This window comes from Rhinolophus sinicus, chromosome 4 (genome assembly GCF_057876585.1).
Source record: "Rhinolophus sinicus isolate RSI-liver-muscle chromosome 4, RSI-T2T, whole genome shotgun sequence".
Lineage (NCBI taxonomy): Eukaryota > Metazoa > Chordata > Mammalia > Chiroptera > Rhinolophidae > Rhinolophus > Rhinolophus sinicus.
This window is the reverse complement of record NC_142504.1, coordinates 107491114-107508179: the sequence shown is the minus strand read 5'-3', so window position 1 is coordinate 107508179 and position 17066 is coordinate 107491114. Positions and strand designations below refer to the sequence as shown.

Below are 17066 nucleotides of genomic sequence, written 5' to 3'. Positions count from 1 at the left end.
ATTCTGAACCCCTTCAATAGTGCTGGGTATCACTAGGAGAGGGCCCAAAACTGCTTAGGTGGGATCAAACAAATGCTCTGGGGTCATATGCTCTTCTGAACACAGGTCCCAGAGGCTGTTATAGTAACTCCCTGAAGAAAAGGGAGGAAAGTCTATGGTTTTGTTTGGGAGGGGGATGCATTGCATCATTTGTGTCCCTCTAGGAAATGCATGGTGTTCATTAGCATATTACCATGTTGGAAGTCCTGGAGAAAAAAAAAAAAAAATTGATGTAACTTTGAGATGCTCTATAAGATGGTCTTCCAGGAAATAGCAGTTTGCAAAATGCTCTTGGCAGGTTTGGACATGGGAGGGTTTCCTGGGTTTGAGAAAGTGACCACTCTCTTAAAAATGGCCAGGTGAGCACCCCAGAAGAATCTGGCCCTAGCACTCCTTCCCATCTAGCTGAGGAAGCTGAACAGGAGAAAGCACTCATGCAGTGTGGAGTCCTAGGAGACAGAATCACCTACAGAATGATTCCTTAGTAATGGTCTTGAGACAATAGGCACCTGGAGGAGTTGGAACTCCCACTCTTTGTTCAGCCCTGACCAGGGTTCTTCCCACAAGTTTAAGTCAGGAAATTTTGTCTGAAGACGAGGAAAGGGCATGTTTGAGGTCCTTGCAGGGTGACCAGCTCTCCTAGGTTTGTCCCGGACTCTCCCAGTTTTAGCACTGAAGATCTCCTGTCTCAAGACTCGCCTCGGTCCTGGGCAAACCTGGACATTTGGTCACCTTAACTCTCTTGGAAAAAGCAAAGCAGGCAACTAATCTAGTTTTAAAAAGAAAATAACTAGAGGTTCGCTACAGGGGTTGTAAAAGATTGCCTTTATGTTTGTAATTCCCTGCTCTGCTTATTTTTGTTACCTCTTATCTGTTTCCTGGTAGTAAATCTCTTATAAAGAAAATGGACTGTAGTTTGCTCCGGGCTGGGCAGGGTGTGGTAGCTGGGACACCCGCCCACACTCTGCAGCTGCTCAGATAGAGGAAACCTCTAAGGCTAGAGTGACAGATGGCAGCTTTATGCAAGAAAGGAATGTGGGCTACATCCTGGGACCAGTGGAAAGGAAGAACAAGGTGATGAAGGAGCAGGGCTCTAAGGGGCCTGAGGGTGGAGAGCCTTCCCAGGGCTGCTCAGCCAGCCCTCTCAGGTGGGGCTCCAGCATCAATGGCCCTTCACTCCTCCCTCCACATCAGACCTTCTTCTCCCATTAATCCCATGCTTTGCCTGATGATGAGAAAGGAGCAAGGACCTGGGCCAAAACTTTAAAATGTGTCATGAGCTCTGCACTTCTTTTCTTCCTTCCTCCTCCCTTCTTCTCTCCTCCCCTGCTTCTTTCCCTCCCTGCATCTTTCCTTCCCCGCTCCTTTCCTTCCCCTCTCCCTCCCATTCCCTCTCCTCCCCTCTCCTCCCTTTCCTTTCCTTGCCTTCCATCACTTTTCTTTTCTTTTTAGGGATCAATTTTGAGCCCCATCACCTTAAAGCCCAAGTGCTACTACTGCCCCCTTGTGTTTCATAGATGGAACAACTCAGTGCCAGGCTGGTCACACACTTGGGAAGAACTAAAGACCTTGGGAAGCTTTGCATGGAGCTGAAAGGCCGTTGATTAAACATGTTGGGAAAGGACACACATGCCAAGTGGGACGACATTTCAGAAGACGTGGCCTGACTGGCATCTGAGAAGCCATACCACTCTGGCTAACGGAGGAATTCCCTAAGAGAGAACACCTCGATCTTGTCTAGATACAATGAGCGCGTGCAGTTCTTTGTCTCAGCTCTGATACACACACAGAGCAGGACTGTGTCTGTTTTCTACACATTGAACTTTCAGTGCTGAGCGTTACCTGGCCCATATTTATTGGGATATATCTGGGACTTAGAGTCGTATCATAATTACATGCGTATAATAATTATATACACCCGTGCAACAATAATTATTACATTTTACTGTATGCTAGGAACCATTCTAAGCACTTTATTATTTTATGTATTTAACACAAACACCTTATAAATTATTACCCCTGTTTTACAAACGAGAAAACAAAAGGCACAAGGTAGGCAACTCGCCCAAAGTACGTGGCAGAGCCAGGACTTGAATCCAGGCTGGTTCCAGAGCGCTTTTATGGAGCCTGACATTCCATGCCTCCCCTCTATACACATCTGTATTTCATCAGAGCGCAAGAATATCTGCTGTTAGCACAATAAAATGCGCATTTTAAACTAGAAAAATGATACATATGGTATCATTTTTTTGAGTATTTGAGTACTCAAAACGATTCCAGGATTCCTTAATATTCTTAACTACTAAATTCCCTCATCAAACAGAGTGGACATATATGGCAAAGGGAAAAGTTTGGAAAAATATTCATGTGCATTTCCCTTTTGTCTTTCTGAGTACCAGGCTTTGGCCTGCTGCGCCCTAGGCTGTCATTTGCCTTGGGACAAGGGAGGGAAGTGTACGGGCCTGCAATATTCAGCATATTACAGTGTGAGTTCAGGGAGAGAGGAGATAGCATTGGGCCTCTGACTTAAAGGAGAATTAAGAGATTTTTCCAATTTGTCCCACTTTCCACTCCCCTCTCCCTTTCAACATGGTAAGGCCAATCCTGGACAACCCAGCCCATATAGTTCTCCTGGTGGGGAGGGTAGACACGATATGAAAGCAAGATTTATTGCCAGATGCTGGAAGGGGGAAAGCCTGATTCGTTCAGCCCCAGGGAATTGTGAAGAGGCATGAAGAGGGAGGTAGGCACCCAAGAGTATGCTTGTATGCCTAGATTCTTGAATCATTTGGCTTTAGCTCGAGTAAGGAGAGAGAAAAGCCAAGGGCAGAGGAAGGGTGCTGTCAAACCAATACGCTCATTAGGATCCTGAAAATCTCTTTGGATCATTTCTCAGACCTGCCCAGCTGAACCAAGGACGCAGCTGTGCCCATTACAGCAGAGAGGAAGGCCCGGGGATGAACTCGCCCTGGATACCTGGCATGCCACGTGGCACGACGTTCAGCTGAGAGCCATGGGCCTTCTCCACGCCTGGTAGGGTAAAGGGACATTCAAGCTGAGGCTGGAATTGGTGGAGGTGTGTAAGCACAGAGGATCCACAGAATAGCAGCTATCTGAAGGAAGTGCCAGATGCTCAGGGTCTATAGCAATGCGTGAGGGTTTAGTGAGTTTGGGTGTGTGTATGTGTGTGTGGGGGGGAGCCAGAATATACTATCAGAGCAGTGCCCACACCAGGAAAGACCAGATTGGAATTTACACTAGTTGCAGAATTCACTGGAGAATATTAGCAGAGCCAGAAGTCATCCAAGTCCTCCCGCAAATGTCTGGGCATTGTCTATGGGGGAGAAGCTGGGGCAAGTTGCAGCTACCTGAGAGCTAAGCATCTTTATCCCAGACTTACTGGACACTTCCTAAAGCACTGTTTGCATTATCAGATTGGATTTAGTTTTAAACCGGTTTGGACCTTTAGTGAAACTTTTTAAAATCATAAAAATCACGGGAGGGATGCCAGATTACTTTTGAAAGAAATAAAGAACTTGCCCTTTATATGTGGGTTAAAGTTTACAACCCTAATACAATGTATACACCCAGACAAATATATCAGGAGTCATGCCTATATCAATTCTTTTGTGGTTCACTCTGAGTTGTGGCTTTGTTGTCTCAATCATTTGCTTTGCTGCTGTCCACTGCTTCCTGCAGGCCGTCGCTGTCTGTGCTAAAGAGAGAAGCTGCATTAAGGGGCCATTGGATCAACAGAAGAATAAGTCAACTAATGTCAGTACCCTTTGGCATAAAGATTATTTTGAGCTAAAGATAATTGAGAACCAGCAGAAAAAGTTCTTTACCATCTTCTTCTGCCTAAAAATAAAGTATACATTTCTCCTTTTGTAAATTTATAATTTAAAGGTGCTTCCAGCAAGAGACCTTCTCTTAGAGATAAAGCTTATCATCTAAGAGACTTATCAGCATAACAAAACATCCCTTATTTGCCGTATATTTTCTTCCTTTCCCTCCCCTCCCATAACGTCCCCTTCCCAGAAGCCGGAACCGCCTTTCCTAAGATGGTATATAAGCCTCAATCATCTGGCTGCCTCCTAGAGTCAGATTTCTTTGTGAAACACCTGTATGTATATGTGTATATATATATATATATGTATATATGTGTGTGTGTGTGTGTAATTAATTTTTTTTCTCTTGTCAATCCATCTTTTGTCAATGATTTGTGGGCCCAGCCCATGAAAAAGGTTTTTCCTCACCTATGCCCCATCTCTCAGCCCCTGGCAGCCACCAATCTACTTTCTGTCTGTACAGATTTGTCTATTCTGGTCTTTTGACCTAAATGGAATCATGTGATGTGTGGCCTTTTCTGTTTGGCTTCTTTTACTTAGCATAGTGTTTTCCAGGTTCATCCATGTTGTAGCTTCGTTCCTTTTTATGGCTGAATAGTATCCCATTGTATGGATAGGCCACATTTATTTATCCATCCCTCCATCAGTAAACATTTGGGCTGTTTTCACTTTGGCCTATTAAGAATAATGCTGCTATGAACATTTGGTGTGCAAGTTTTTGTGTGGAAATATGTTTTTAATTCTCTCGAGTATATACCTAGACGTGGAAATGCTAGGTCATTTGGATACTCTGTTTTACTTTTTAGGAACCACCAAACCCTTTTCCAAGTGACCGTTCCATTTTACATTCCCACTAATAGTATATGAAGCTCTCTAATTTTCTCCAATCCTTGTCAGTACTTATTACCGTCCTGCTTTTTGACAATAGCCATCCTACTGGATGTGAGCAGTATCTCATTGTGTCAAATATCTTTTGAAGCTTTGTCATAACTAACCTTTTGGGTAGTTTGCAGACATTTCTGTGAGGCTCTTATATTTTTAGCATTGTATCGTCAACCTTTTCTTTCTTTTAGGTTTGTAGTTTACTGCTATTATACCTTTTATGGCTCTAAGATAAACACTGGTATTTAGACTTTTTTAAGAAAGTGACCAATCATATGACTCTATACATGGGATAATTTTCATTGCTTAATATATGGAATTATTTATCTTTGAAAGCGAAAAACTAAAGTTCTCTCTCTAGGGGCAGGGGGTGATTTTTGTGAACTGTCACACTCCGTATGACAGATGTGTGTCCAAACCTTACTCTGTTATTAGCTTTATTTTTTAATTGAACTTTTATCCTTCATGTGCCGAGGGGCAGGTTATATAGGTGGTTCTGAGTTAATTACAACTGCCATTATTTTTTATTCGCAGTGCCTAGGAAAACACTAAAACAGCAAGTTAAGTCCCATTTGCAGTGGGACCATGACTCAATGAATGTTTCTGAATAATAGGCAATAGTAATTAAGGTCATGGCAATCGCAGCAGCTGCATTTTGTGGTTGTCTGGCTTCAGCAAAGGCTATTTCACAACACATCTCGAGGGAGGGGGTTGAAAGGAGACAGAATACAACAGGTGGAGGTTCTTTCTTTCGCATCTCTTGCAAACTGGGAATGGAGATTCTTGAGCATGTCTTAATGATTCTTCAGCATCGGTTTATCAGCCTCCGTTTCGGAAGCTCAAAATTCAGTGCAAAGCTCATAGGTCCTACCAGGTAATGTTTTCAGTCCAGTTAACAATGGCTATGAAAAGCCAGGCTCCTGAGACTGAAAGCCATATGCAAGCATTAATGTGTACTGGGCATACAGGGGGAAATTAATAGCCCTTTCAAATTGGCTTTGCAAAGCCAAGCCTATAAAATTCCTTCCAGTTCAAGAGTGAATGTGCCCTTCTTAAGGATAAGAAGCTTAAGCCACAGTGTGGTCTTGTGACTCAGGTGTGACTCCTCCAAGAGGGGTCCTGGTGAGACATCTGGTTCTCATTTTAGATTTTAGCTGCTCGTATCACCATCTTTCCAGAGTTGCCAGTATTTCGACGGTGTGGGCCCATCATAGTTTATAGTGGTGTTAGAAAATCTCTTTAGGGACTAAAGAAAAGTGTAATCTAAAGGAAGAGACATGGTGAGTGTTAGGCTCAAGAAGGGCTACAAGAAAGGAGGCCTGGATCAGTGCCCTGAGTGCTGCTAAAATGGACATCAAACCATCCTTGAAAGTGAGGTTACTGGAGGAGAGAGGCTAGGTTTGAAGAGCGACTGGCTGAGTCTGAGGGCCATCCCCTTTCTCCAGTACCTCTACCCGCTCACAGTTCTTGTCACCCAGAAGCCCAGACCTTGACTGACCTTGGGGCAATACAGTGGTTGAGCTAAGTCTGCTTCTCGCACCATTTGTGGCTATGTTCTCTCTAGTTTGCAACGATTCTGTTTGGAATCACAAGGCCAATAAAAAGCCTTTGTGTCTCCTCAAAATTCATAGGTTGAAATCCTGACCCCCAAAGACGATGGCATTAGGAGGTGGGGTTTTTTGGGGGGTGTTTAAGTCATGAGGGTAGAGCCTTCATGAGTGAGATTACTGCCCTTAGAGAAGAGGATCCATAGAGATCCCTAGCCTCTTCCACTCCGTGAGGACACGTGCAGAAGGCCCTGGCTCTGACCCGGGAAGGAGGCCTTTAGCAGAGCATGCCATGCTGGCACCTTGATCTTGGACTTCCCAGCCAAGATGGCATTTGATACCATCTCCAACTATCTTTCCCGAGTGCCCATACTTCAAATCCCACTTCATCAAGGCTTCTGACCTCCTTCTTAATCCCTACAGCACTCCTGTGGATTAAGCATTGGGTAGTCTTTGTCCATTGTGGCTGCTATAATAAAATATCACAGACACTGGGTGGCTTCAACAACAGAAGTTCACTGCCTTACAGTTCTGGAGACTAGAAGTCTCAGCTCAAGGTGCCCTCAGGCTGGTTTCTGGCGAGACCTCTCTTGCTGGCTTGCAGATGGCCACCTTCTCACTGTGTGTTCACATGGCCTTTCCTCTGTGCTTGTGTGTGGGTAGAGGGAGGGGGAGAAGAGAGATAGCTGGCATTTCTCCTTCTTATAGGGATTAGGGCCCCAACTTTATGACCTCATTTAACCCTAATTACCTCTCTAAAGTTCCTTTCTCCAAAAACAGTCACATTGGGGGTTAGGGCTTCAATGTATGGATTTTGAGGGTAATAATTCAGTTCATAACCATAAATAACTCAATCCAAGGGTCAACCAGCTTTGATTGCTTCAGAAACAGCCTTTGCTTTTTAAAATTTTTCTAATTGTTTCCAGTTGGCCCTAACCATTATTTTATAGGCCCTAAATCATTGAAGGAGGGAAGAGGTGGGTCTTACCTTGGTGGTCCTTTGTATTTTATGGAAACACAATAGGGTGGGAGAATTCCTCTCCGATCTCTGCTTTTATTGAGCACAGGGCTTAAAGTTTAACATCATCACTGAAGAAAAGGCCTCTGAATTACTTTGATTGGTCATCCTTATCATAAGTTTTTTGAGCATATACCCATGACATTTATTCATGCATTTATAAATTACACACATATACTATAGTTCTGCTATATTAATTGTAAAATATGCACAAAATATGCAAAAATAAATAAAATAAAAATTTAAGGTAAAGATAAAAATAACTTGAAGCAAATTTATGTAATTACTTCCTATATTTTATTCTGGAGACCACTGTCCTAGGGTCAGGATGTGGTAGGAACAAAAAACAATGAATTTGAAACCACTAACTTTAGATCCTGATTCTCCACTTATCCATTGTATTATCTCCTCTGAGTTGCTGAGTTTCAGCAAAATAAAAGACCCAGGAATCCCCAGGTAGCTCTAATAGGCTGATTCCTGGCAGAGCTTTGGCTGTTTGGGGAGCAAATAGATTTGATGAATATACAAAGAATATTGTGCTTTCCAATGGAGGGAGGCAGGAAGCGGAAAAAGAAGAGTTGGGAGTTACATACTATAAGAAGAGGGCCCGGGTTTTGATTTTTATCTTTAAAAAGCCTTAGTTAGCATTCAAAGCCAAAACTTGCCCTTTAGTTATGAAAATTTCACAGTAGCTCCTTGTTGTCACTGACATAAGACTGTGAGAAAGGGAAAGTTAAATTTTATTTACTTGCAAATGAGTCCAGTCTCCAGTGAATTGAGGATGCAAACTCAGTTTGTGGTCTAGTCATTTAGAGGTGAATTAAAACACCATCCCTAGGGTAATAGGGTTTCACCTCTGAAGAGCCCTCTATGAAGGAAGGAAAAAAGCCTGGGCTTCCAGAGAGAAACATCTATTATTATGCTAATATGCCCTGTGCTGGCGAGAGCATTTAGTTCTCAGCTATGGTTTCCCTTTTGTCACATTATAGATGTTTGTGGCTGTATCACAGGGAAGAACCCAGGCACGTTCTTACTCGGGACTCTTTAAGAATAATTAAAAACAAAATAAAAGAGTAAAATCACAACTCTCATACAGATATAAAAATGAACAAATGCTAAAGACTTTATTTAACTCCAACTGTTGAGGTGTTACAACCAGTTCAATGGCAAAGTAAAAGAAAAAAAAAAAAGGCAGCAAACTGTGGAGTACAGGAATGTTGAAATGAATGTGCAAAATCACCCCAACCTAGCTTTTACATTAAGAGGGGGAAGTCAATAGAACCTCTAGGACTAGGACAGAATTTACGTGTCTATAGCTAAGAATTATTTTTGCATTGTTATCAGTTATATATAATTCATAGGGTTCTCAAATAGCTTCCATGCAATCGTGTAATTCAGAGAGAAGTCCTCTAAAGTGGAGACAATGCATAGTTTTCCATAGAAGCACAAATGTGTCCTTATTGCTTAACTCTGGGGGTCAATGTGAATGGTGCCAACTGGGGTTGTGCCGCACAGGAGCTTCTGGGCCCATTTCATATTTCCAGTCCCTGTTTCCCCTCCTGTCCTATCCTTGGTGTTAATTGCAGCTCCCAAGCAGAACACCCACACAAAAAGATGTCACCCAAATTCCTGACATTGTCAAAAAAGTCTAGAGGCTTTGGCTAGAAAGAAATGAAAAAGATTTAGTCAAGGGCCTTAAAGTTTGCATACTGGAAACACAGGCAAAAACCCAGAAGTGTTCCAAAGAAGAAAGAAAAGCTAAGAGTTCTTTCAGTAAAAATACTATGTTCTTGAGAATTATCAGTCCTGCATTCTTAGCCCTAGAAGTGGGTGGTCCAGGACATTTATAGTCAGATGTCAGGTGGTCTGGGTGATGGATGCTAGGTAGTCTGGATGATGGGTGCCAGGAGGTCTGGACATGTCCGGTGGTCAGAATAATGGATGTCAGGTGAATATCAGGTGGTCTGGATATGTGAATACTTCAGGAGGTAATCAGAGGTTATCTGGAGATCCAGATATATATCCAGACATTGATGAAGGACTGGAAAGTTCAAAAAGTTTAAGTTCCCAGACTAGTTAGAACAAGAATACAATTGTTTCCTCATGCCTCAACCTACTTGATTTTAGTAAATTAGAAGCCTGACTATACTGAGTTTCTTTTATTTCTTCACTCTGTTCTTCAACATGTATAATATTTTTACTTCTCTTAGTTCCCACTACCTCTGTGATACCTGGAGAGAGACTGGAGAAGGAGAATGATGTATGTCATGCTTTCTCTGGGGTTTCTATTGATGACCTCTTCTTCTTTCAGAGCTCTGTAATGAGGCTGAGCAAGGAAGAGGAAAGAATTGTGCAGGTTTCAAATTGGGTATCCATCTGAGACGTGCCTACGGAATTCCAGGGACCTTGGTTGGGAACCATCTCCAAATCTTGTGCTTTTGCACTACCCTGTCCAGCTGAAGTGGAGAGGTGGGGTAAAGAGGGTGTCTTGTGGAGAGAGAAGAAGGAAAGGTCCAGGAGTAAAATAAAGGGCTTTTAGGGTGGTGTTCCTCCCCAGAGAATGCTGAGTATCTTTGAAGTCATGCCAACCAAGATACTATATAAACTTGGGAAAAACAATGGACTAGAAAAATCATGTTCTCTGGACCCATCCATGCCTTCATAATTTTATTCATGTAGTCTGCTTTTCCCATGCAAGTTAAATTTCAAAACAAACAAACAAACAAAAACAAAGAGAAAAACCTCTACCTTAGCAGAAGAAAGATGGATGGGAGGTGGGTCTATTGCCATCTTGGTCAAATGATCAGGCCTGGAATTGAGACAGAGCTGTTGGGTCTTCTTGCTGAGATCCAAGAGACGGGTATAGTAGCCTCCATCTAATAGAATTAAAATTCAGAGCCTCACTGAAAGGATTAAATCTTCCAGTGATCAGCTTGGGAGGTATTTTATTTAGCTTATCTCAACTAGGAAGTGTTTTCTTGGTAGTATTTCATTCAGTTCAGTCTTCGTTAATTGAACTCCAGCTGTGTCATTGTGGACTTGACTTAGTGCCATGGAGTAGGATTGGAGTATGGAGGAAATAACCCCCAAACATCAATAGAATATGACTCTTGCACTTTAGCAGCTTATCACTAAATGAGTTTGGTTGTTTTTTTGTTTTTTTAATGTGGAGGCTCCATTCTTGGAGGCCTAGACTCCAGAATTCACACAGTATCAGCTTTATCACATTTAGTTGATCAAAAAATAATCACAAGACCTGTACAGTTGATGGGAGGAGTAAGGAGTAGCAATGCTGTTACCGATACCAGGACTGGAAAGAACCCAAGCGGCACGCAGAGAGTTAGGCGAGTCAGCTTTATTACACCAGCGGGCTCAGCGGGATCCTTCCCAAAAAACTGAGCCCCTAGCAAGGTGTTGAGCAGGTTTTTATGGGTTGGGGACTTCCTTGAGGTGGGGAAGGGATAGGTGTGGTCTGGTGATTGGCTCGGGGTGTGACTTGGAGGGGGTTATGTGGAAGTGGGCTGGGCTTAGGCTGGGGACTTCTCTCTCTGCTCTGGCCACCATTTTAGGTCAGTTCCCCGTGGCAGGGAACCATCTTAGGTCAGTGTCTCCATCAATGCCACATTGCAAACTGGACTTGCATACTGGGCTGGAAGAAATTTGTGGCCACTAAAAATTTACCACACACTCATACCTTAGATCAAGTATACTGATATGAGATGTGATAAAACAATACAGTGAATGTTTAAATTTAAAAAATCGATTACAGTAAAAGACATATTGCCATTAACCCCTCGCTAAATACTCCCCCTCGCTTCAAAAACCATCATTCTTGCCACTTTCTGAAGCAGTTCTGGAAGTCCTGTTTTGTGAGTGTCTTTGGCTGTGCTGTCGTGGCTGCTCGATATCCTGAATCATTTTGACTTTGGGAAGAGCCAGAAGTCGCATGATGCCAGATCAGGTGAATAGATGCATGGGGACACAGTGTAATGTTTTTATTTGACAGAAATTGCCATACCAGAAGCGATGTGTGACACGGAGCATTGTCATGCTGGAGGATGAAACCATTTGCCCATTTATGTTAATGTGTTGTTCATGATGCATGATTTACCCCACTTTGAAACACACCTTCTCTCAACCATAGCTCACACCCGGGGGAAAACTTGTCACACACTGTCACTAAGGTTTGATGTGCCACTTCTTGTATTGAAGATCCCTGCCTTTCTGTTGGATGGCACTCGGCAGCAACATTCACCATATCTTTTGATTGCACTTCATGTCGTATAGCATATGAGCAGAGGATTGTCTGTTGTAATAGGTTTGTTTCTCATAGTTGTCATCATTTCAATCATCATCAATATCATCATCAGGCAATTAAAAAAAACTCTGAAAACGTAGTAGAAGTTACCCTTTTGTAAGGGAAATTTACCCTTATAAAGTAAATCTCCATTTTTAGGGGTTATCTTCCTCTTTTGTATCAGTAAGAGAAGGATGGCTCTAAATCACAAGAGAATCTTATCAATGAAGGTGGCTTTGATAAAAAGCTAAGTAACAAACCTCACCCTTGTTTACCATGCTATTCCTGGCAACCTGTCCATAACTGGCTTCCCCATGACCACACCTTTCTTATTTTGTCTTTAGCTGAAGATAGTATTTAAGCTGGAATTCTAAGCCACCTCTTTGATTTACTCATTTTATCTGGGTATCTCCTACGTATACATGAGGTATACATGTTATTAAACTTCTGTTTGTTTTTCTCTTGTTAATCTGTCTTTTGTTATAGTGGCCCCAGCTGAGAATGAAGAAAAATAGAAGGGAAATTATTTTCCTCCCCTACACGTCAACAGCTTTGCTAGGATTTATGTAGCCTCCAAGCTAGTCCAAACTTAGACTAGATAATTTTTTCATATGACAATGCATTAGGCTGAGCAATTGTCTGAACTGGGCAAAGGACTCGAGGTGCTGTGTGTTCTGGTCCCAGCTCTCTCTCTTTTTTTTTTTTTTTTTTGGTCCCAGCTCTCTTGATATGGATAGAAAATTCTATCTCACAAGGCTGATTCCAATTCAAACACTAGATCTCCTTAGGGTTCATTAAAATCGGTTGTTTTTGAGCATTACCTATTCAGCATTTTGTCTGTTCAAAACTTCAGCTTAAGAGGAACTCTCTAAATCACACAAATCATGATTCTTTCAACAGACTAATCTCACTGTTTTTGTGTTTTGCTAAGAAGGCAGCTAGATTCCCTTGCTTTTGTGCAATAAAGCATAAGATTTTTTCCTATCAGTCTTAGAGCAAATCAAAAGAAAAATGATAGTGAGAACAAACCTCTGAGAACTCATCTAATAATTTTGGGGATAGAAATTGCTCAGAGAAAAGGGATTCCAATCAACGCAACTGATTTTCTAGGGAAAATTGTTAGTATTTTCCCCCTTCTTTATTTCAGCTTGGTGTTTTCAGTACAGATTGAATGCATGCCACATGGGGCATGATTCTATCTAATGCCAAGTCTTGTTTGGAACAGAAAATAAAATCGGGTACTAAAAAGGTGTCAATACCTTTATGGCTAAGAAATGAATAAGTTCTGGTACCATGTCTTATTCATCTTTATGCCCCCTGAAATGACAAATCAAGTCACGTACACATGGTAGATAATTGATAAAGGGTTTCTTGAGCTGAGTTATCGAAGACAGGTGAGTCTTGGGGTTAATCTTTTTGGATGACTGTCAAGGACATCCATGATTCTTTTTTTGGGAATGTGTGTTCATTCTTCTTTTTAACAGTATTCCTGAAGTTTTGTACATTATTTTTATTCAACATCCAAGGACATAGCTCATTTGCCTTCTGCTTTATTTAAATTAGACTTAAGGATAGCTTACTCAGCTTACTCCATTATTAATAAATAATATACATATTCAGAAGATACAGACATACTGGGGAGGGAGAAGGCTAGTTCAAACCAGGCAGGCGTCTAATATCTTAGTGTGTACCAAGTACTGCAAACACTTTGCATTAGCAAGTTGTGGAGTGAACTTTATCGCCCTGTCTTGAAGTAATGGAACGGCCAGATTAGTGACTGGCTGTTTCTATGTCTCATATCTAGTTTTCTTCACCATTAAAGTTATGGCTAGTAAACAACTGTGCTTCCTACAAACCTGGAAACAGCACTTGTAATGGTCATGCTTGAGTGAAGTATGTAGCCACATAAAGTGGGTAATGCAGACTGAAACGTGGTGGTCACTTCTCCACTCGAGATTTATTTTCATTGTTTTTAAGTGAGAAAACAGATGTAAAGATTTCTCAGACAAATATGGTTTTTTGGAAATACAAGTAATTGCTCCCATTGGTGTGCTCTGGGAGGGCAACGATAGTTGCTGGAATAGATCATGAGCTGGCATTACATTTCCAGGCTGGAGTGCTGGCCTTTATCAGAACCTCCAAGGGAAAGGTGACTGAAATTGACTAAGGCTGCAAAAGAACTGACTGCTAAGACTCTCGCCTTCGCATATAAATTTAAGGTCCTTTAATAACGTGAAATGATCTGTGTGCATTAAAATTTCACATTACATGTTGGCTGGCTGTTAGACACCCAGGCAACTAAAGATAAAGGGATGAAAAACACAGTTTATTTCTTTGTAGTTTATAAGTTAATTTGAGCCATAGAAAATGCTGCAATTTACTTGGAAAATCATTCTTTTTGACTCTATTCCGTGCCTTGATTTTATATGCATTAAATGAATGTACAGTTATCAAAAATGAATCCCAAGTTTGTAGCTTTGTTTGTTTTCCTTTTTCCAAGACTCCTTCCATTCAGAGGAAAATGGGCAAGGCACAGAGAACCCTACTGTGGAGGTGGGAAAATCAGGACTCCTGTGAAAGGGAGCGTGTGGAGAGAGGGGAGATCCTGAAATTATCAGTGCCAGCAGAAAGTGGGGGTGGAATACAAAAGGCTGAGAAAGCTTGATCAGGTGTGAGGTCAAACCCAACATGTGAGGCCGGGCTACTTGGGTTTTGTCCCAATTTTTCTTGATCCTGGATGTAGCAAGAGAAGGACATTTTTTCTTAAGCTTTCCCTCTAGGATTATGGGACAAATTTCCAAAATCTCCATCACATTTATCTCTGCACTTGAAATCCGTCCTTCGGATTTGCCTGTGGGCAGGGCAGGTAACTTGGAAGAGTCTGGAATAATCCATGGCCAAGGTGAACTTAAGTAGTTCTGACAGGGAAACAGATGTATTTAATTTGCTCTTTGATAGATGGGAGAAGATGGAAAGAAAATCCCATATAGTGCAGGATGCATATATAAAAAATTGTATTTGAAGCAGGAGGCAATTCCCAAGAGAAGCAAAGCCCAGTTAGACTTTTGTGCATCTCTTTGATTTTCTAACATTTATGAAGATTCTTTTAGAAAGAAGCAGGTAATTATTTAACTAATTCAGCGTCATCAGAGAAAATATAACAACAACAACAACAACTAATATTTAACCGGTGCTAATACGGGCCTAAGATGTTAACTCTTGAGGCCTCTATACAAACTTATAAATCCAGAAGGTGTGAATAGAAACCAAAATATCAGGTAGCTGAGCAGCTGTTTTCTTCAATTTGTTTTATCTGGAAATTTGGGAGAATCCTTTTTCAAAATCCTAAAAACTTACAGCTTTTTAAAAAGAGGCCCTAGCAAAGTCCAAATGGCACTCCTCCTTACGAACACCATAAAACACGGCACTTAATACATTAACTGATGTATTAAAGTTTTACTAATGTGCCAGAACACTTACCTGTAAGCCCTTAATTACTAATCACATCCCCTCTGGGTTCATATCATCCTGAAGGCAACTTACTCTGCCTCTCTCTTGTCCTTACCTGCTATCCTTATTCTCTACCGATTTTTTCACCTCTTGCACACAAAGAGATGAAGGGCAAATGGGGTGGGACCAGAAAGAGACAAGAAGAAGGAGAAGGAGAAGACTCCACCAGGGCAAGAGTGAGAACACCAGACGTTTTTGGCGTTTAACAGAAATCTGCAGGGTCAAGTGATCACGTGTAAGGATGACTTTGGGGGCCTCCAAGTATGAGGTTGATTTGTGTATCAGTTTCTTATTGCTACTGTAAAAAGCAACCACAACCTTAGAGGCTTAAAACAACACAAATTTATTGTTTTACAGTTCTTGAGGTCAGAAGTGTGCAACAAATCTTACAGAACTGAAATCAAGATGTTGGCTGGTTACTTCTAGAGGCTCCAGGACAGAATTTGTTCCTTGCCTCTTTCTTCTAGAGGCTACAATCACTCCAAATCTGCTGCCATCCTCATTACTTTCTTCTTCTGTGGTGAAATTATCCTCTGCCTCTCCTCTTATAAGGACACATTGCATTCCGTGCTCATATGGATAATACAAGTAATGTCCCCATCTCAAGAGCCTTTACTTAGTCTTTTGCCATAAAAGGCACCATTTACAGGTTCCAGGGCTTAGGATCTAGATATCTTTGGGGGTCTTGATGCAGCCTAGCATTGTATCATTAACCAAGATAGCTGATGAACCATCATGTACAGTTGCTTTAAGAGCAGAGGGTCTAGAGGTCCCTCTTGGAGAAGAGTGGTAGTAACATGCCCTTTTTTCCTGAGGGAAAACTGATCAACTCTGAGGATCAGCTCCTGAGCTTTTCACTAAATTGATTTAATTCTGCCTCTGGAGTTACCTGAGCCAAGAGTAACCCTCTTTCATTATGGTCTGAGATGCAAGTATGTTTCCAAAGTACTGTTGGGGAGGAAAGACTTTTCCTCTACCCTCTTAGGTTTAGTGCTTGAGGGCCTTGCAAATTAATCTGACAAAAGAAATTAGCAGGAGGAAAAAAATAGATTTAATTACATACATGTGCATGGGAATTCCCAGAGAAATGTGACTGAAGGAGGTGGTTAGAATTTGGGGCTTATATGCCATCTTAACAGGGGATGAGGAAAGGCAGAGGGGCACATTTGGGAGAACAAATGACTTCTTGGGGGTTGGCTGGGATAAAGGGAACTTACGGAAAATCAAATGACTTTTTGGAAGGATAAATGAGTCCTTAGGAGAATGTGTGGAAGATAGTATACTTTTGTGGCAATGTCTTTTTGGGTGTGGTGCCACTTCTCTCCAAGAAGAGGAGATTAGAGTTATTCTGGGGAGGGATTTATGACAATTGACTACTTTTGAAAGACTCTGCTTTTAGGCAGATAAAGGATTTCGGGAATTCAAATGCCTTCGGCTCAAAATAATTTTTATGCCTCAGTGGCTCCTTCCTGATCCCTTCAGTACCTACAGGTCTGCAGGATTTGATCCAGCTTAAAGCTCTTCCCTTTTGAGTCTTCTGCATATACCATATATGTTTGCCTTATTAGCATATATTTATGTTATGTGGACAGAATAAGCACATATTTTTGGGACAGCGTATCAGTAGGACTGTTCTTTTAGAATGAGAAAGACATATAGCAAATCAGGTCACAGAGGAGGAAAACCAGGGCAGAGGACAGACTGTCCTGGGACTGACTCTGTACTGTAATCCACCCTCTAATGTTAGAGGAAGGCCCTCTGTGGAGAAAAGTGTGTCCCGAGCCTGTGGACCCTGGCTCTGTCTTCCTCGCCTGGATTCCGTTGCTGTCTTTAAGTCCTCAGGCACTAGTGAGCTCGCCAGTGTGTCCTACTTTATTCTCTCTGCTCTGTGTCCTGGGTCACCTCCTAAATGTCCTTACTTGGGC

At 41.8% G+C, this 17066-nt stretch overlaps 1 protein-coding gene across 2 annotated transcripts in view; it reads left to right on the top strand.

Annotated features, from left to right (window-relative positions):
- The window catches only part of LOC109446175 (uncharacterized), a 797309-nt gene that overhangs the window by 111763 nt on the left and 668480 nt on the right, over positions 1–17066 (top strand). The window contains exon 4 of one of the 2 annotated variants that reach the window (XM_088798027.1): positions 2936–3072. The exons of the other annotated variant lie outside the window; for it this stretch is intronic. Within the exon in view, the coding sequence (XP_088654153.1) occupies positions 2936–3072 (137 nt within the window). The remainder of the gene's footprint in view (positions 1–2935; positions 3073–17066) is intronic. 2 annotated transcript variants of the gene reach the window in all.